General features: G+C 39.9%; 1 protein-coding gene across 2 annotated transcripts in view; it reads right to left on the bottom strand.

Moving 5' to 3' along the window:
* The window catches only part of LOC125770309 (uncharacterized), a 57,625-nt gene that overhangs the window by 28,189 nt on the left and 7,140 nt on the right, over positions 1-22,296 (bottom strand). The window contains exons 2-3 of one of the 2 annotated variants that reach the window (XM_049439715.1): positions 16,760-16,839; positions 16,230-16,654 (exon numbers count right to left, since the gene is read on the bottom strand). In XM_049439715.1, the coding sequence (XP_049295672.1) occupies positions 16,230-16,290 (61 nt within the window). In that variant the 5' untranslated portion in view covers positions 16,291-16,654; positions 16,760-16,839. The remainder of the gene's footprint in view (positions 1-16,229; positions 16,655-16,759; positions 16,840-22,296) is intronic. The other variant, XM_049439714.1, reaches the window with a different exon arrangement.

Below are 22,296 nucleotides of genomic sequence, written 5' to 3' on the forward strand. Positions count from 1 at the left end.
CGATTTGGCAAAACACAAAAGGGAACTGTAACAACTGTCAAGTGGTAAACCAACAAAAACCAGATCCCTCGCCGGTGTACGGGAATCGAACGACATGCGCTGAGCAGAATCATTTGACACTCATTAACCCAGCCGAAAGATGGAATCCTGTACGGAAATGCGCCTACCTACTCAATGTGGAGGATGTTACCGCTCTGATGAAGCACTCATACATTCCAAATCAAAAACCACATGAGCTCATTTGCAGCCGACGCCGCTGGCATTGGGTTTTGAAATTCAATCCATTTCGAACCGTTCGACGAGAATTAGTGCAAGCGTCTCCCTTTTGTACGGCTCAATCCGGTAAGCCTTGAAGCTGAAATCAATTCCCAAATGGAGTAGTGGCCCATAGCGGCGCGCTTATGAGCGTTGAATGTCCCGATGGAATGGATGTCGCATTTAAGCTTCCGTTTTCCGTTTGGATCAGTATAGCTGAGGACTCTGTCCCGGAGGGATATAACACAGGTGGACCTATGAAACAAGAGCATGTGGTGGAAGCTTTTGTCGGAAACAATCACAGGAACTTATAAATTAATTCTGATAGATGAACTCACTGGTAAAGGTAACAGGTAAAAGGTACAGTAACATTAGCATTCAGCTTGTGGGTGTAATAAAAACAAACAGCGTTTGATGATGAGTTAAGATTTATGTTTCCAAATAGCTCTTTAGTAAGTGTAATGTTCTTCACAAGCGAGGAATTTATGTGTGGCGATACATCATGGTTAGTTGTGATCGACGATAACTACTTCTACAACTGGAACGCATGTTTGAGGGCAAACATACAGTTCTCTCTCTCTCTCTCTCTGGTAAGAACCATTCTAACCGTCCTAATCTTCCGGTAAAATCAATCATCTGAATGTGCTAATCCGCAATGGTTGTATGAGCTCCACGTACCGTATACGCCACAGCCATTCGCAAAGAAAAACAGAAACTTTACTCACCAACAAACTTCCCATCCCTTCCGGTTTTGGGGTTCATTTCCCGCCCATCTCCAAACCCCTTCCACAAATGTCTCAACTGACCTGAATTCTAACTAGACTCTAGACTCTCCAACAAATTCCCCAAACCGTCCTTTGCTGCGACGGCGAAGGTTTCTCTGTCGATTTGTCCGTCGATAGTATCCGGGCCCATAGGGCTACCGGGTTTTGCGCCGGCACGGGATTTCGATTTAGTCATCAAATATCCTGCAGGTATTTGTTTAAATCCTTTTCTCCTTGGCCACAACGGCCGATAGACAATGGAGGATGTTCCCAGACACTGTCTGTGTGTGTTTGTATGTGGATCCCGTTTGAATCGTCAAGTGGGATCGGTCGCTCTTCGGGAAGAGGGTTTTTAAGGGAGGATGGAGTTGGTGTAGCTGGTGTATCTTCTCCGGACAAGGAAGATTGAATTCCGAAACCATCTCATCTTGCCCGGTTGTGTGAGATGTTTAAAACACCCTCGGTATGGAGTTGGGTCATATTTTTCATAAATACTAAATGCGAAACGAGCATAAACCTGTCTAGGGATGGGCCGAGTATTATCAGCCAATTCGGAAAACCTCCGGACGCAATCGCTCACCGGCATGGCTCATGATCACCGTGCGGTAGAAGACTGTAATTATTCCATCTAAAACATGCCCCAGGCGGTGGTTTCCGTTATTTTTTTTTCTCCCTTCCTCTCACTTTCTCTCTTTGTTGTTTCGTTCTGGGAAATGGTTTTCCGGCGATGGAATAGATTGCTAGAAGCACCATGTCTATTGGGATGATAAGACCAACCCCCGAACCAACGCGTAATCAGAATCGAAAGCTTTTGAAGACGAAAGCCCGATTGCCCTCGGGGCAACCGAAGTTCATTCATCTGGTCTGCGGGCGTCTTTCGGCAGGAATGGTAGAATGAGCTCGGCACTCGAGTGGCTATATATTTGAGCCAAGCGTGAAGATTTTGTGTGTGTTTTATTTTTTCGCTAGATAAAGTGGCTCATGATGATGCTGTATCCGTTTCGGGGATAAAGTGATTCCTGTTGAGACTCCGTCTGTCTGGCTCTGTGTGTGTATTTATTTTTCACTCCAAAGCGTGTGAAGCTAAATCAGGAAATAGCTAATTTATTGTTGAACAGGGCGAAAAAAAGTGTAACCATTTGAATTGAAGCATAAATCATTCTTTACGTTTGTTAAGCATACGTTCTACTGATGACAACGGTGAACATTTCTTAAGACGATAAAACGTGTCCAAAATTGTAGAGATAATGTGCGCCGAAGTGTTACCGCGGATCAGACAGCTTGATAAACGCTTTCCACGCTGTTTATCCGAAGGTTTTTGCTATCATTCGGTTCTGTTTTGATCTTGTTTTCCAAATGGCAGTATTTGCCAGTTATGCAGGAGAACAACATAGAATCATCGATTGAGCTTTTTTGCTTGCTTTTTTGAGGTGATTCTTTTACCGAAAACGATTCATTTTGTTTGTTTCTTAAGAAAAAATGCCAGTGGACTTAGCTCCTTTTTATAGCTTCCCTCTAACAGCAAACGGTGCTGAATGTGTTTCATCGCACTTCAAGGATCTTTATGGGTACGGGGCAAGAATTAGAGACGGATCGGAAAATGACTCACATTTTCCTGCATTCCCCCAGAAAAGGGAAGCAAAAACTTCACCGAGCGAACGAACTGCGTCTGTAGCGATACGAATCTGAAGCCGTATCGTTAGTTTCGGTTTGGTTTTATTTCTTGTGCTTGAAACCCCAACGGAAGAGACACCCAAAACGATCTCCTCCACAGGCAGGGCGCAATGAATTTCTTTCACCCGTCTTTTGACAGCGCCCGGACGTACGGTTTTCTTCGTAAGCCTACGCATTTCGGCAATGTTTTAGGCCGCTTTTTCATTCGATTATCCTTCCCCCAGTTTTGTTTTGGCGTCCTTACGATTCTTACGCGGTGACGATCTCGTACCATTTGTTTTTTTGCTTCGGAGGGAGTTGAGGTCGTGCAACTCCAATAAACACAGAGTTGCTGTTTAGTGAATGTCACCATCCGTATTCTTTCTCGTTTGCTTTGGAAACATTCATTCCCATTTGAAGTCTTTCTTTCTTTGCTTTTTTTTGGTGGATGGAGACAGAACCAACCAATTCCCTCCCTCCCAGATAAAGAAACGCTCGCAAAACAGGCATTAAGCGGGTGGGGCGGAGTTGGGGATTGCAAGTAAGCGTCTCAGCATAATAAAAGTAGACAAAGTAGATGAGGAGACGCTCTTCTTTTGGATAAATGAAGCGATTTGAATTTATTCATTTTTAGATTATGCTTCTCGTAGCACGACGCCGTACGGGATGTGCTCGTCTAAGTCTTATCGATCGTATCGTACCATCATCAGTATTCCATGCTCGGATCCTCGGTGAAGGCACAGTGACGACTCGGCTTTCCGGGGGCAGGGGGCGCTTGGAAAAGGTGCAATGCGCCTGATGGAATGTTATTGCTTCCTTTGTTTCCTTCATTGTTCCGACGGCAAAGAGCGTCCGGACGACGGGCGGACTTGGTTTCGTGTGGAGATGAAAATTTATTTCACCAAGAGAAGGAACTGCTTTTTTTTTCTTTACCACCAATGCATGCTGAATACTTTCGGATGGATGATTGCAATCGATAGCGAAGGGCAAGCGATCTCACTTTTCTTTCTCGACTTTGTCCCGGTTCCATTCGCAGCTTGGCTGTCGCCTTTAAGCCTGAGCCACATTCATTTTGTGACCTGAGGAAAATGCACACTTTTCAGCAGCGTTTTAAAGACGGTTGGTTTTTATTAGATCATTCCATCATGAGATATGAAAACGTTCAAAGGTAAGCTTTTTTTAAAACTTTATGTTTGAACTCAAGCTAGCTTATTTGATTTGCAATTCAAAGGCAACGCAAAATGGCCTTTACTTAAAGGTAGGAAAAGCATCAATTTTGCTAATATTGTCTCACGTTTACCTGTGCACTAGCGAACTATCAACTTGTTACGATGCTTTACCTTCAATTACGCTACGCTACGAACCATAATCGTTCCTCAAAGCGATGATAGCAGTCTCGTCAATCGTTCCCGAACTCGTCTGCCTTTACCTTTTTGGCCTTGGCCGTCAAGCTAGTGCACAGTCAACTAACGAGACGTCCAGACCTCCTTTCGAAAACGGAAACGATGGCAATATCTTTGAGTCGATGATGAAGGAATTTTTAAATTTCTACCGCTTTTCCATAGCAGGACGAACTGGAACTGGCGGTGGGGAAAGGGGACAGAAACAGTATAGCGTTGTGGGAAAGCCGTTTGCTTTGGCCATCCACCATCACCTCGGATGCTCGTAAAAAAATCCCCCGAGCGGAAGAAATGGGTCGCAAACGCGATAGCGTACAAACATTAAGCCACTAGTGCGCCACGAACGAGTACGGCCTTGTCAGGGCGCAAACGAGCACGCTCACATTCATACTAATGACGCCATAAATCAACCTGCGTCTGGTTGAGGATGTAATTTAGATAACTCCAGGCTTGTCCTTTTTTTTAAGACACTCCTCAGCTTCGGTGTATATGTGCGGGTATGTTATACACTTACTCAAAACGTTTCATTTCACGTGGTTTTTTCTCTCTTATATCCAATGCCACTTGGTGTTTTGGTAGGTAGGAAAAAGAGACACAAAAAAGCAAGAATCAAGTGAAGGATGTTTGGTATGTACGGCTATGCGACTGTGAGAGGTTTTCTGTTGCAAATCAGGACAAACATTTGCAGTGAAAAAAGTAGAGCCAATTCTGAAACGGAACAAATATACGTGAGCAGAAGGATCTGTCATAGGATGAAAAATTTGCTAGATAACCGCTTAAGTTCATTGTAAAACCGTCATGTTTTTACTTCCTTTCATTGTGTGTTCCTTTTTTTGGGGGTTGTTACCTGATTCCTAATTAGATAATTGATCAATTTTATGTATTTGAAAATTACGATAAAACGTTGCACACAAATCTTTTGTCTGTTACAATATAATAAAAAACAGAGGTTAAATACAAACACACAAAAATAAAAGAATTGAATCAATTTTAGTGGGATATTCAATACAAATAATAGACAAGCTATTTTGTTGTTTTTAATGAAAAATTCATTTCAGGTTAAAACAGTCCATGTATATCTGGCATTAATTTTATGTCCTATGATTTGTGCGTACTTTGCGCTCACCATTTTGAGCTATTTGACATATTATAAAATGCTAATCACCAACTAACCGAAAGACTTCCGGACAACGTAACACATACCCAACAATGTAATCGATTACGAGATTGTTGGCCCCGCTTAAAAAAGGCTGTTTTAACGGTTGGCGGGTTTAAACTACGACATTATCAAATTATTGTCCAAGTGCTCTCTCTCTCATTCAAGCCCATAAATATCGCACCCCATGCAGTGCTCTAGGGGTGTCGCTCTAGGGAGGTTGCTCGGTAAAAAAGTAATCCCTCTGCGCAAATCCGGTACCGCTTTAATTTGAAACTGAATGAACGACATGCATTAACGAATGCTTTACGGGAAAAGTGAGAAGGGATTTAGCAGAATCCGATGGTACATGTTAACCGTTCCCCGTTTTTAATGTCGAGGGCACCGGGATTAGAAAAGGGTCTTGCTTTTGTTTGTTAAATTGGGTGTCAGTGAACATTTTTAATACTTCTTTTACGTTTGTTTGATTACAGTTTTAGAAGCTGTTGAACGGGTTCCCAATGTTAGCAAACGGTTTCGGTGTAGATAAATCTTTCCAGTAGATTTAATTGATAGCAAGAACGAAGAACAACGCACTGGCTTGGCAACGTGAAGCAATAATCATTCATCTAGTAGGCTTAGTGGTTTTTTTCCCCTGTCCCTCGTGTCCGGAATATTTGGCTCGTACTTTCACAATCGTGCCACCACGTTGAACGTTTTATTATTGCGATGCATTTTGTGATGCACCACGGGAATACTTTCCCAGAAAAAAAGGAAACAATAAAAAAGGACGATGGTACGCACAATTGAACTTTTGCTATTTACACACGAACACACACAGGCGCGTATCAGCATCCGATTCCAACCGGTCGTACAATATCCTGCGACTTAATTGTATTCACCCCAAAAACTTCACTTTGTGCAAGAAATCACATTCGGTACAAGCGGCCAACCCATAACGAGGTTTGATGAAGGGCCGGATAATGGGAGTAAAATGGGAATGTGTACGGTGGAAAGACGCACGCAACAACGTATTATTGGCAAACGTCATCACCACCGTCATCACCATCATTGTCAAGCGCGGTTCTCGTACGGCACTGCATGCAGCCCCGAAAAGGTAACATGTTTGACAACAATGGGTGAATATGTGTCAAAACATTAGGCTGGCTACCTTTTGTACCAAAAGGGTCGGTCGGCCATTCGAACCGGGCCCGCGAAGGGTTGGTTGTCGAGTAACGCACCGGTAACGCGTTGGAAAACTGTGTGCGGAAGTCATGCGGTTTTTCATCGATTGACACTATTTGCCTGCTGATTTGCAGTGGTGATTCGTATGATTGGTGCTGAATTTATTGTACGTTACCCCGCCACTAATAGCTTAACCATTGTCGCGTTTGCGAACGCGATTCAGAATATTTTTGAGAAACTGCAAATAAACTCAAAAAAAAATAAATTTTTGTTGAAATGAGTTTATTTTCACTCAAATCATGCTTTAAATGGAAAATGAATAACAAATAATAAAAAATTAAAAAAAATTTAAAAATTTCAAAATTTGAAAATTTCCTAAGCCTATAGCCTTAGTTTTTTTTTGGGAAATTTAGTAAAATTTTCAAAATTGATTTATTTTAATGCAAATTTGTTGGAATACGTTTCTTTGCACTCAAATAATGCTTTAAATTAAAAAAAGAATAAAAAATAATAAAAAATATAAAAAAAAATTTCAAGTCGAAAATTTCATAAGGCTTACTTACCCCTTACGTTTTTTTTTGAGAAATTTTGCAAAAAAAATTAAATTGATTTATTTCAATGCCAATTGGTTGCAATGTGTTTCTTTTTACCCAAACAATGCTTTAAATAAAAAAACAGAATAAAAAATTATAAAAAATATTACAAATTTATAAAAATTTGAAAATTTTATAAGGCTCATTTTTGCACCAAGTTTTGCCTATAACTCGGTCGGTATCCAACGGATCGCCAATCTTTAACCTGTGGTCGATAGATGGCACCAATGGCTACATTTTCTTCTTGGACGGCCATGCCCTCAGATGTCTGTGTCAGAAGTTATTCGAGGAACCAAGTTCCTTACCCTGTTTGAGAAAATGTAAACTTTTCTTAAATTTTCAGCAATTCAGCAAAATTTTTAAATGTGATATATTTGAATGCGAATTTGTTGCAATAACTTTCTTTTCATTCAAATAATGCTTTTAATTTAAAAAAGAATAAAAAATCAGAAAAAAAGAAAAAAAGTATTCCACTCGAAAATTTCATAAGGCTTAACCCTTACGTTTTTTTTTGAGAAATTTTGCAAGAAAATAAAATTGATCACTAAAATAATGCTTTATATGAAAAAAGAATAAGAAATTATAAAAAAATAAAAAAAAAAATCTAAAAATTTGAAAATTTTGTAAGTCTGTTTTTGGTAAAGATAAGAAAAATTTATAACCTGATTTATTTTAATGTGCCTTTGTTGAAATTAGTTTGTTTGGACACAAAAAATTGCATTGCTAGTGAATTTATTACTGATATGTTGAACTAGTTTCAACAATGTCGATGAGCGAGCTCGTTGGCTGGATCAGATGGAGTCCTACCTATCGGAGATAGAATGCAGACATGGATGGAGGACTGCAGCCCTAGACCGATTTTCCTGGAAACAGAATGACAACCAGACCATGTCTTCGCAACTTGCTCAACTCCGAGCAGCTCAATAAGAAGAAGAAGATGAAAAACTGTATATGATAAGAAGCATGATATTAAAAGTGACTCGTAGTATGAAATTGCGAGAAAAAAAATCCCTTTTCTGTGATTATTTAAGAAATCAGTACATAATTAATACGAACTGCTGCACCGAATGCACATTGACTAGCGACCACCGAAATCAGTCCAATAAATCCTCTTATCTCCAGCCGCGAAAGATCATTTCATGCCGTCGCTCTAGTCGCGTGCCATGTTTGTTTGCGCTAAAGATAATCATAAATCAGCGTATCATTAAACAACACCGACAAGAAGGATAAAATGATCTCTTACTTCCATTCGCTGCCGTTACCCGTTTGGCCCCGCCAATGTTCACCCTTTTCCATCTATTTTCCCTTTACTTTCTGAGGGGAAATTTCCTTCGGCGTGCCAGCAGCAATGTCAATACTTTTTAGCCATCATCTCACGTTTGACATTTTGCATGGAGGCCAGCAATGGGTGGCTTCCCGTACGAAGGCATATGAAGGATTATCGGAACCCACGTTCACCCACTGCCGCTGCCTACCTCTAGTGCTGCCACTACTGGTGTGCTATTCAAATTATGTCGAGACAAAACGACGAAGATGTGCGATAAATTGAGTACAGCGAACAGGCACAGACCCTGGGCCGATGGTTTGCATCCCACGCGGAACACGGGCTGGCCACCGAAGGAGTACGGGCAAGTAAAACATACCGTGACTAACCCTCGTCACATTTCATTAAGTACCGACACGTGTTGGTTTCGGTCGATCCCTGGTCGTGGCGTCGGGAAAACTAATCGTGTCCTGAATATTTATTGCCGTTTTTCCTTTTTTGGCAGAGATCTGTTCACGGGTGGAACATGCTAAGGAACTCGGGATATTCAACGCCCCGAGTTTTCCTTCGAAACGCGCGCGCGCTCTCTCTCTCGTCCAAAAATTAAGCCCCTGCGGCGTCGGTGGCCTCCAAGCCTCCCCTCACCCCGCTCGTGATACCAAACAACGTCAGCGATTGTTATGATGCGTTGTGCGATGCTGAAGTTTATTAAAGAGAGAAAGTTTGCTTTCGGACCAAAAAAGTGTGCGGTGCGAGTGATGGTGGTTTTTGCCCATTTTTCGGTGAATCCTTCGTGCATGGTTCGCAACCGCACAAATTTATCGTTAACCGTTCCCCATTGCCGAGAGAGAGACACATTTTTCATCATGTGGGTGCAAAACAACGGACAAAACAAAAAAAAAAAGAAAACAGAGGGAAAAACGAACCAACCACGATGGAAAACCAATTTCGTCCGAGCGGTTACAAAACCGGGAGGAAATGTGTCCCTTTTTTCTTCTCGTTAGCCCGGGCGCTTTAGGGTGGTTGCCAGTTGTGGCTCACCGGAAAGCCCGAATCGAATTGTAAGTAGTTTATTGCCCCATTGCTTGTGCTCGTTCGTGTGTTTAGCCGGGGCGAGCATTAAACAACTGTCGACATTTTCAAGTGGCATTTTTGACATTCGAGTGTCATGAGTGAGTTTTTTCCCCCCCTGTTCGGGATGAAGAAATGTGTTCCCGTGTTTGTATAGCTGAGTTTCATGTTAACATGCAGCTAAAGGATGTTGGAATATATATTTTTTCTTCCTACTCCGGAAGCTCCGGCAAGAATGGCCTTAGAATGTACAATGGGTGAATCCCATGCAAATGATGGATTAAAAATATTTTAACTTAATCAGGCATTTCTTTTAAAAATTAGTAATACTTCATTATGGATATACTTAAATACTCAAAGTACCATAAATTTCTTTTACAATGTTTTTCTCTACTATTCTCAAAACTAGCGTTACAATTTTTAAGGTTTTCCAAACTAAAACTTCATTGTTTTAGAATTTCTTATAAAAGTCACTGCGTTTCGTGGAATTCATTAGAAAAGGTCGAAAAAATAATGTCGAAATATAATTCAAGTATCTTTTAGATGATATAAAAAGGTAGAAAATGTGATATTTTCAACATTTGAAATGAATGTAGGTTCAAGATGAGCAGAAATTCCTGTCCGGAACATTAGAAGCACATTTATATTTTAGACAATTTATCGATATATTTTGTTTGATCACGAATTACGCTGAGATTACTGATATAATATTCCCAGGTACAAAATTCACAGTAACTCATAGAATACTTAAAACTGCGTCGAGGCGCGAATTAAAAAAAATAGCTTTAAATATATTGCTTTAGTTTTTCAAATTGTACGGTTTTTTATAAAAAAAATCAGTTTTGATAATACATTTCTCCGGAATTTTAGTGTTTTGTGTCCTCAAATTTCAATGCCATTATTACAAGGAATATTTATTTTTAAAACATAAAAAGTGATTTTTATTCCGATATAAATTCACTGTGCAATGATGTTATAGACATTTTTTTTTCTTGTTTTGCGACCGGAAGTTTCTGTTTTGTTTCAGCTAACAAAACCAAGCGAATTATTTTGCGCACTTCCGGTGTCTTTAATGTGGTGTCTTAGCGGCGCACCAGATGAAAGCTACGGAACGTATATCTTGCATCTGTACAATCGGTTAAACTCTCTCTCTGTCGCCGCCGCGTGGCACGTGAGCGAAAAAAGCACGTGAGCCGCAAACGTAACAATACATTTTCTTACACGATCTTTCCCTTGCCGGGGAAGGCTCAAACTCGGCGAAAGGCTTTGGCGGTAATTTATCGTACGTAACCCCAAAACGCAAAAAAAAAGTCGTAGAAGGTAAAACAAAACCATTCGAAGTAAAGTGGAAAAAATGAGCGCATAACGGAGATTTATGGTGGAGTCTGGCATTCCGCGTACTGTGTGGACTGGTTATGGCTTCCCCGCTTTGTTTGTTGCTTTTGTTTTCATCTCTCGCACGTCTCACCGAACATTCCTCACATTTTCTGACTCGCGCATCCTGCGCCTTTTTTTTTGCTGTTTGTGCACCTTTTTCTTGGGTTATCCTTGCCGACGGCGGGAGGGAATGGGTTTTATTGTTTGTTCCAGTGCCTTGGTTATGCTGCCTTCTTCTGCTTGGGTTTGATTTCCGGCAAAATAAACCCGAAAGCGCACATGCTTCGTTGCGCGCTCCATCATCATCAGGGGATAATCTATTCGCCGACTCGGTCCGTAATTCGTCATTTTCGGTAAGGTGTGAGGGATTGTTGTTTTCCCGCGGAGAGGAAAAAGCATCTTTGCTGTCGCTTTTATCGACGCAATAAAACGGAAGCCGTCCATCCAACGAAAATGATACACCGTGCTACATTATGCAGTTGAGTACTTCAAAACAGAGATTCCATGTTTTTTTTCGGTGTACTTCCTGTGGCGATGAAGCTTTTTTCGTTGTATATTTAATATAACCATCAGGAGAAGATATTATTCATAGTTAGGTAATAGCGGTCGGAATATTGTTACCTAACTATTAATATTAATTTGTTAAAGATTTATGTAATTCTATTTTCACTCCTTTATTACCCATTCACATGAGATGCAAAATTCAGCAACACTTACTAAACTGAATCAACAACAAAAAATCATAATCCCTATATCATCCTTTCCAGTGCAGTCGTTCCCACCGCTGGAGTTAATGATACTTGTGATGTATTTCTTTCTTTACACCTTCCCAAATTGTCACCCCACCCGGAGGTTAATTAATATGAATGTCTTCGCTCCAAACACTCTCCGGGCTGGGTAATGGGTTTAAAGAGAGCTTTCGGTACGCTTTCAGATGCGGTGGGCTCATTTTCTTCTTCAACCACTTGTGTCGCAGAAGTACACCGAACATTTGCCGTAACGAGCCACTGTGAGTGAATAAATCTAGCAACAGAAAACAGAAGCGACTGTTGAACAACCTAGCATCAGGCGGAATCGTAACGTCGGCTTACGGTTCGAGGTTTGCGAATGAAAACCACAACTCGTCAACGTTCTGGTGAGCGGGCAGGCACTTGAAACGGATGTGCCTAACAGCAAAGAAATGGTGCTAAGTGTTGGGTGGAAGCTTAAACTTTGAAGATGGATTTCATCTGCTGTTAATCACATGTAATGAGTCTTAGTACAGGTGTAAATGTTAAAAAAAGAAAAATTGGATTAAAATCTAGAGCATTGGTGGGAAATTATTTGGAAATTCTTTTGAAATGTTAAGCTGTTAAAGCATATAGTAAACGGCACTTAATTTCAGAAAAATTTAATGAAAGCTTCAGTGCAAAGATATAATTTGATACCATTTTCTGGTAATTTGTAATCACGATAGCGAAAACTGTGAGCGAACAAACAGTGAAGATTTTTAAATGGTAAGGCTCTATCTGATAATGGGTGATATGACGTTTATAATATCTTTTTTCTAGAGATAGAGGAGATAAAATAAAATAAAACCGAGATGGTAGTGATCTCTAGGATGATTGGAGTAATCGTTGAGCTTTCTATGATCTCTTCACTCAATTTCTGTATCTGTCTCTGATGCTTTCTAGAAAATAACACAATTGATAGGCTTGACTATATGTATTATTGTCTGCAGATACGTCACTAAAATTGATCTTACAAAAAAAAAAACCAATATGAAAGTGGATAGCAACGACTAGCTTAAAGCTCAACTCCAACATCATAACTCAAACGTTAATGATCGTCTGAAGTGATCTGGTTTCGGCTATAGTTTACTTTCGCTTGACATACCAAAGACCACCAAATATCCCAATGGACCTGATATTTGGCCATGAGGTCTTTCATGGTCATTCCTCAAACGGAGGATTTTTTCTCAATAAGAAGACTTAGTAAAAAAATAATTTTAAGAAAAATATTTATCTCTGTTATCATTATTTATTTTATGAAATTTGACTTGTTTATATTAAAGTTAAAATGCATGTAAAAATATACTTTTTACTTATTTTTTCAAAAGTGTCCTCCCGAAAATTTAATCTACATAGCAAAGAACAAAACTAATTAGTCGTCTGTCTCGTGCTCGTAGATAATCTCTTTAGTAGGATAAAAAAAACACACACACCTGGTTCTAATTTCTCGTTCCAAATCCTGCCACAACATGACCAGTAACATGCAACTAACATTGTCAGTTCAATTAATCAGGCCTAATGAAAAGAGACCCATGTTCTGTGGAGCAAAAAAAAGTCCACACACAATAGCCAGGAGTTCCATTGAAAAGCCCAATCCCTTTTTCCAATACCGTTCGGACGCTGTTTTTTTTTCTCTCTCCCGTTCCCAGGTTCAATGATGTGTGTCCAGTGTGACCAGGACAGATCTTGCTGTTCCATGTTCCTGTTGCAAACATCAATTACGCGTGTAAAGCACGTGATCGACCGGTCCAGAGGCTTGAACCGTATCGTTGGTAAGCAATCGAGACAGAGAGAGAGAAAGAGAGAGAGAGAGAGAGAGAGAGAGAGAAAGAGCAGGAAAAAATGGAACCGAGTACGGTTGCACTATGGCGCTTTAGTGACGCGTAACCGAATGCATATACGTTTGCCACGAGAGACATTCCAACATACCACCTTCACACGGATGCTACACGCAGACACATCGTTCTGTTTTCTAACAACAGTTCCACCAGCGCATGGAAGCGTCAGTCGATGTACATATGAGCTTTTATGTTTCGAAAAGTAACGGATACATGTTGGTGAACTACCGTCACTATCGTTCGCTTTTCGCCGTTGGTACGATGGATCAGAAGATTTCGTGGATTGCAAATACGACCCTTGCAGTGAGTCAGACATTGGATAGAATTATTTCAAATAACATGTCTCGATATCGAAATCGGCCCTTGATTGGGAAACACATCGTTTGCGATAAACGAAACAGATCGTGTAGGAAATTGAGCGATTGTTTTTGGATATATTTATGTCTGCTTATGGGAAGAAATAGTTTAACAGTAATCAAAAACCTTCTTTAAATATTTTAAAATCTTTTACCACCATTATAAATGTCCCACTCGAGGCAAGTCAACATCAGTATGTGGTAGGCTTTTTTAAAGTATTTCCCAGCAAAGTCCTCGCCATCAAATCATTCGACAAGCAAATCGATAACACCTTCTACCGGTAAACGTAAATGTAAGGTAAATACTCACAAAAAACACAAGCAAAAGATGTGCGATAGGAATTCAAAACACCAACAATCTAGCACTTCTATTCCCTACCAATTCCACCCCTGGCGGTCTGAGGTTGCTGTTCTTGGTAGACCGGGAATGTATGCACATCATCATTATTTTCATCGCCCAACTCCATTTCCAACAGACATCCACCTTGGCCCCCACCGCCCCGAGTGGGTAACATTCCCCGAGCAACTCTCACATTTTCCAACCTACCGAAGCGTGGCACGGTTGCATCGAAAACCGTCCCAGCTGATAGTCAAATTGCGGATGCTACCGTCGACGAAGGTTGGAGACGAGTGTCTGTAAACGTTAGGCACATCGTCAGGATGCCTTCGTTCTGTTTCGTTCCCGTGAGGGTTTTCTGTACACTGTTCCTCTGTGGTGGTGATCCATGCCGGAAAAGCTGTTGCGCTTTGTTGCTTTGCCACAAGTAAGGAGAAACGCATCATACACGCCTGAATGATCGAATCAATTTGTGTTGTGCAAATTGTACAGCAATCTGATGCGAAAGTGCACGACTAAGCACATAAGCGTAGGTTTTTTGTCGATGGGATGGGTATGGTAACAAATCTGAAAAATGAAACGCATCATTTTCGAAAAGAGTGTGTGTAATGTCGCTATAATGTGTTGAATAATTTCGTAAATCGAGTCAAGGAAGGGGTTGTTTGAAATATGGCAACTTGTGACGTTTGTTTTCAAAACATTTTAAACTTGAAGAAGAAGTTTCCAAATTAACTTTTATTTGAAAAATAAATAATAAATATTAACCAATCCATCAACTCTTCTCAGTAATTTCCAGCGTTTGTTGATGGTAGCGAAAATGGACAAATAATATAAAAATATGCAACTCGGAATGGGAGTCTACTAAAACATTCATAGCATTTCAATGACGAAGCCTTCCAAGACTGTTTTGATTTGGAGCTACAAGGGATACTGGGAAATACCGGTCACTTTTCATCCACTGCTGCTGACCTACTTATGGTGTTGCTTTCTCCAAGAAAAATCTCCTTGGTATACTGGTTTCCATCCGAGATTGTAATAGACCGGTAGAGCACGAAATGGATCGTGCTGATGAAATTAATTCATTATCAAAAGTGGAGTCTCTAAAAGCAAACAAATGTAAATGTTTGAACAAGCGGAACCTTTCTAGCCACCGACTGGTTATTTTGGGCGAAGACTATCTCCCTTCAATAACTCGCAGAGATAGCCAAACATCCTTTGCTATAATTTGAATTCTTTGAAGGAACCTTCTCAATGCAGTTGTTGAACATGCGTTTGTTTCTTTATTTTATAGCTAACGATAAATTTCAATTGAAGAAAAGGTAATTAATTATTCTATCACGTTTTTGAATACGTCTAAAAACGTTTTAATTATTTTTGTGTTATGATTAGTTAATTAAATAACTCAGAAGCCAGCTATTTAAAGCATATAAACCCTTTTCAGTTATATTACATCGAAAAAATAGAAATTATACGGACTCAAGAAAGCTACAAATGAAGTGAATAAATTTCACAACTTGTAGAATCATCAAACTAAACATAAGAACACGGTTTAAAATTCTTCAGAATATTCAAACTTCAACAGAAATCGATATACTATTGGATTTTTTTAAAAGGATTCTTCGTGTTTGAAAAATAAATTTATCTGAAATGTTGCAATCTAAACTGAGGTTTCAGAAGTCTTAAAATTCATCACTGGACCTGAACTTAAATGTTGAACTTTCCTTAAATAGACGATGGGTCAATTAAGACGCAAATAAACACTGTAAAAATAAACACAGTGGAGTCATGCTCCAGTATTCAATACAGGGTTTCAATTTAAATTAAAATCACCTGGCAAATAAATACAGGGAACCAAGACCATTGAAGAGGATGGAAGAAATTATTAAAATCCTGTCTAATTTATTTTCTTACGATTGAATTCACAAGACGTTTGAAAATTTAAGAACTAAGGTGGAAAAACTCACAGTACAGAGCTTTATGACTAAAAGAATCTTGAAATACTCCTGCCACATATAACATGAAGGAAATTAAAAGAAACTTGTTGTATACAATTAGCTTAAAATTGTTTGAAAAGTTGTTGTTGACAGGTACTCAACAATAAGCAATTTCCTCAGATCTCCAATAAAAATGAATATAAGATCTTTCCATTGTGATAGATCCGAGGAACCTATTCCTAATCTTAACAAACATGTCAATCATACACAATGAAAGGTAGACATGTTCATACTTACATTTCAAAAGAAGATACCAAAGAAACATAATCCAAACGCGTCGGTCAATCGTTGCTTTCATGACGTCATGCCCTGTACTTTATCCAGTGTTTTCGTATTCCATCGAGCACGAGTGTTTGTTTGCTAGAAGGTAAACCAAAAACCTTTCACTTCCTTTCACATAAATCACTCATCACGACACCCCATGAATTCGGTACATCCTTACAGTGCTACAATTTATTAACTAACAAGTAAGTATTTTTCTTAATAGCTGCTTACTTTTAAACACTGTATATATTAATTTTCGCTATTTTTACAATCACACACTTGCACACACTTGCCACCAACGAATGAGGATGTTATAATGCACCAGCTTTAGTGATTTCCACTTTATTCTTTTCGTTTCACTTCAGTGTTTTCACTACATAAAGCTGATGGAAAAGAAACTAAAATATTGATAGAAATAGAATGGATCATTAGATTGGAAATAGAAAGAGAGAGATAGAAAGAGTAAAAGTTGTTGTTAAATGATACAGAAAAGAAATGAGTACAGATTGAATCAGGACACAACTGCTAATGGTCACTGCGAGCAGGCATCAATCCACTGACTGTTTTCCGGTCTCATGCTTTCCTGTAAAAGATTCAGTTGAAAAAGAAAGAAATATTTTATTAGATTGAATTAATTAAATTTGTTAGGCAAAATATTTCTAATGAAGGAATGGAATGTTTGAGGGACAAACAAAAATGCTTTAAAAAATTCCAATCCGTCTTAAAGCCCCCCGTAAATAAATGTCTAACTCTTGCCCATTTCAGGTGCAACTGTTTTTCCTTCCATTTTCCTTCATCTGGCTATGAAGCTGCTTGTTGTGAATTTTGTAACCGACAACAAACCACATCCACTTCACTCATCAGAAATGCAAATTTTCTGTTTCATCCATCGTAAAAACCGGAAATCGCTTTTGTTAGAATACAAAACAAAATAAAAAGAACACAAAACCAAGAGAGAGAGAGAGAGAGAGAGAGAGAGAAAAAAAAAAGAAAAAACAACGCTTCTCAACACTTACTGTGAAGCGGGAAGAATGTTCAGAATTTCAGGTCTCTATAATTTAATGTATTCGGTAATTATGCCTTAAAGAACGAGCGAACATAAATACAAACGTTGGCAAAATGGTGGATCACGGTGGGGTGGTTTTGCCACGGTGGGTCGGAGAGGGGGCCTTTCAATTCCATCAGTAAACCTTCGCGCGCGGTTGTTGTCGAATAATTTTGTGAATGTGTGTGTGTGTGTGTGTGTGTAAGGTTCAAACACTGAAAACGGGGATCGAGTTTAGGAAGCCAACTTCTACCCACAAGCGGTACAAAAACCGAAACAAAACTCCACCCAAATGGGGTGGCTTCGAGCGCCGTGGCAAAAAAGGAAAGCACTCGACCCAAATCTTAAAGCCTCATTATAATTTTCCTTTCGCTTCAATCCGACCCCCCCTTCGGCACTTGTCACGGATGCCCGCCAGGCACCCGACCGGTGAAAACTAATGGAAATAATTTAATTTTCTACATCATAGCAGGCGCGTGAACTGGCAGCGCGAACTCGGAAAGATGGCTTTCAGCAAAACGTTGGTACGGAAGCACGCGGAAGCTTTCCTCGGATGCTAATGGAGAAAAGTTGGTGGTGGAAAAGGAGAGAGAGACAAAAAAAAAGAAACGAGAAGCGAAGCCGATTTCGAACACGATGTATGAACGGTGAAAGATTGAAAAGCAACCAACAGACGCGGATAGTCGGTTTTTTGCTTTATGAATTTCGATCCCGCGGATCTTTAATGGGCAAAAACATATTGATCGCTGATAAAGAACGTATAGTATGTCGCTTTTAATAATTTAGCAGAGAAAGAATCGCTGGATTCTAGGAAAAAAGAAGCTTCGTCTTTTTGTTCTTAATTAGTATGCGCCACAACATAAACCAACATCCTAGTAACATTAACTCCACAACGCTCTAATTCACATAGATTAACCTTAATCATCGAATTGCTAAACTTTCAAACCGAACGTTCGACATCGAAAAGCGTCGGGGAGAACCGCAAAAGCTTCACCAGCAACACAATGCGTCAGGAAACGAAGCATCAGGATAACGAGCATGCCTGCACGCTGGGACTATTTTCCACGCTTGAACACCTACCAAATGCACGTAATCTTTCGCTTTCCCACCGTCCCAATCGCGCGTAGTGGAGCGAAAAGTGTGCCAGCGAATTCATCAATTAGTCATTCTCAGTTCATTTGCTTCCTCTTGGCGCATCCGGTTCCGGTTCCTCGATGCAAAGGAACGTATACCGGTGACGGAAACGAGCAGTTGGGTAGTAAACTATCGTACTCGTGTAATAGTTTTCCCATCCCAGTGTGAAAAGAAGGAAAAAAAGTCGAACGGGGTGCAAAAGTCACACCCAACTTACGGAACTCATTTTTCATCGAATGGGAATGTGAACGGTGAGACTGCCCATTAGAATGGAAACAGGTGAAGTAACGTTTGATAACTGTGAAAATGAGGCGTTAACGTAACGCTTTAATGAATTGAGCCTTTACTAGTAAGTAAATTAGTGATAATATTTTAGTTTTTCTCAACAAGAATTTTTTAATAATCTTTTAATGAGTTCTTAGATAGTGTTGTAGATATTTTATTTACGTGAATAAAGTGTTGAGAGATTAGGGCGAGTGGTTTTAGCGGTTAAATAAGCTTATTTTTTTATTTAAAAATTGATAATTCCATTATGCTCAGCAAACATGGCGTTTAAACATTTCTTGTTGAAAGCTTTTTCATTGGAATTAATTATGGGTTGAAATAAAAATGACTCTGCGTGTGTTTAAAATTAGTATTTACTCTACTTTACTAGATATTGCACATCGTTGTGAGTAGCAGAAATGCAGAACTAGTTTAGCCAAAGGCAATTCCATGATAAATTTTAATTTCTTGCAATAATTACTACAACTTATTAAAATAATAGTTAGTTTACTTTGCATGTTATTAATTCTTGTTTTATAGTTATAACAAATTGTTAAACTATTAGAGACTCTTTTCCGTTCCTTCAAGAAAACATCTTTTCTCAGTTTCAAGAATGGAAAACGAAGCTTAAAACACAAAAAAGTACAATAAATAAAAACATCTGTAGCATCATTATTTGCAAACATTGTTATCCAAAGCTTTTCATGCTAAAAGCACATTATAGAACATTTTTTATCCCAGCCCCACTTTCCCAGCACAACATTTGACGGTCTATTTCGGGCGGACAATAGTTGGCATCGCTTGTTGGGAATGATATTTGGGTAGCATGACTGGGCCACTTTGACGCCGGTTGTGTTTGTGCGATGCGAAAGCAATCCAGACCATGCACAGAAAACGCTAGCGAAGACTTCTTATCGATCGATGAAAATTGGGTTAAATCCAACCGTCATCTTGGCACAGACAATTATCGATCGTTCGCCAGCAGGGACAAAAAGAGATAGAGAGAGGTAGAGAGAGAGAGAAAAGGAATCAGAAAACATATTAAATCTATGCACTGGCTTCGAGACTGGTCACTGCCAAGAGTTCAAACAGACGGATAGTATTTGATCATAAATGTCAACCGGTTCGATACACCTCGCGTTGGATTGTTTCAGATTCTTTGGCAAATATTAGGAGCTTTATTTGACTCATACACTAATGCAGAGATGTTGTTTGGTGAAAAGATACAGCAAAACGACTGATGTTGTTTATCATGTAGTTATCTTCGCAAACTTTACAAGAGAATTACATATATTCCGAAAAATTATTGAACTTCATCTAAAATCAACGGGGCATAGGTAGTGTTGGGTCAAGAGCGAAAGAGGTACCTAAATCGCTACGCTCATCTTATTATGCGTGCTGCCGCACAGCCCAAGGGAAAAAGAGGTAGCTGTATCGCACGAATCGCTCCTGCGTGCAGCGCTCCTTGTGGTGCGAAACTTCACTCCTGGGAGCGCATCGCACAGTCGCTCCTGTGTGCAGCGCTGCGTGTGGAGCTACCTCAAGTGCACCGCATACTTTAGAGAGCGAGTGCTACTTGACCCAACACTAGGCATAGGTACGATAGCATTTGCAAGTCCATGTGTCCTTGTCAAGGCATACGAATCATTATAATAACTATAAATTAACAACAGTACATTGTTCTAACGCACATGGAATCATAGTCCTTGGTAATTCAAGGTATGAATTGAAATGTTCTTTTTTCACCATTAATTATTGTCTCGGAGAATGTATCCAGGAAATCGTAATGCATATTAAAACTGCATGTTCCAAGACTTCTCAATCTCAATATATCAATCTCCTATACATATAAAACCTCTATAGAAAGCATCACCAATATAGAACGAGTACATCAATGAGCCTGGGCTTAGATAGCCTCACTGTGGTTCAATAGAGCTGATGGTCTTATATATGATCAACCTTGTCCACAGATTGCTCGCTACTTCTATACTTTGTTGGTAATATTAAAAAGTATGCCATATATAGTATCATTTCTAGCAACTTATTTTTGTGGTTTTTCAACTCTGTTAGACACTTTACCTCTTGGAGTTTAAGTCATGAACAAAATTTGCTTTAAAAATGCTAGAATTCTTCTTCTATTCTTTTTAACTGTACAATCTTTAGAAATCCTTGGAGATCTTTCTGGGTATTCGATAATTTTTAAGATATTGGATTTTTCTGCGGTGGGATTTTATACAGGTGGTGTATATCAATACAACACGGACTTCAAAAATACACGGATTAGCTGGCAATAAAACAATTCAGCTCTATCCCTTCAAACGTTTGCAAATCATGAATAATAATTCATGTTAGTTTTATTACGCACATTTGTGTCTTCTTCGCATGCAGAAGGACAAAAATCTATGCATCTATGCTTCCTCGTACCATATATAAGCCTTTGATCGGTTATGAGCTTTATGCGAGCTCGCCGACTGGCACGAAAACGCTGCAATAACTACACGAAATCTAGAGGCGCGCAATTTCATGGGAATCCTGGAAACGGGAGCATCGGAGCGTATATTTACACGCGGTTATAACGCATGAACCCAACGGAGCTTACATAATCCCCCGGCGACCATCAAACAAGAGGGAAACGCTAGCGAATGAATCTCATACGATCCTGACACACGCACATCCGCGATCTGTTAGTGAGGATCGACGGAAACAAAAAAAAATATAAAAGTTCCCCCGAAAAACAAAATGTGGCATTCGAAAGGCAGACGAGCCGTGTGACACGTGTGCAAACGTTCAGGTGGGAAGGGTGTATAACCCGCGGGCATCCATCCTCGTGCACCGTAGCTACTTAACGCATTTTGGATGTAACCACACACAGCTGGTCATACACGCGCTCTCATCATACGGGCACGCACCGAACCTTGCACGGAACGGAATTTTCACCCCGTGGATGGCGTGACGGGCTGGAATCAAAATCCTCTTAGAAGCCTTTACTGTGCCTCCCGGTTTTTGGGTGCGAAATTTCCGCGTGCGTTCGACAAAAAAAAACCGCACGCGAACATTTAATTACCATATCGAACTGATACTACCAGCTATCCAACAGCTCATTTTCACACCCCATGTTTCGTGTTTTATGAGTCCGTAGGGTTCCATGTGATGGGAAAATAGCTTGTGTTTTTTTTGTTTCTTTTTCTTCCCAAACTGTGCGCCAGACAACTGAAACACGAGACCCAATAAGAACAGGTACCGGGCCCATGCCCATGGTATCCTCACAAAACGATTCGTGGGCAATAGTCACGAATTTTTTACGTACGAAATGGAACATAATTTAGGGAAAATGTGGATGTTTTTGGTAGTTAAAAAACGCAGCCACAAAAACTCCACCAAGGCTTAGTAGGAAGTGTCGAGTTTCCCCAGTTTCCGGTGGTTAGGATGGCGACACGGCACACCATAACCGACACGGTAAACTTTTTAAGCCTGTTTGCGGTATGTGTTTCAGCGTAAGGTCGTCCAATTCCATCGGATTTCTTCCGTTCGACGCCGGTGGGAAAAATGCAAAGTGAGGCATTTAAATGGGGATTCAAAGAAAGTGAAAACTTTGCT

This window comes from Anopheles funestus, chromosome 3RL (assembly GCF_943734845.2).
Source record: "Anopheles funestus chromosome 3RL, idAnoFuneDA-416_04, whole genome shotgun sequence".
Lineage (NCBI taxonomy): Eukaryota > Metazoa > Arthropoda > Insecta > Diptera > Culicidae > Anopheles > Anopheles funestus.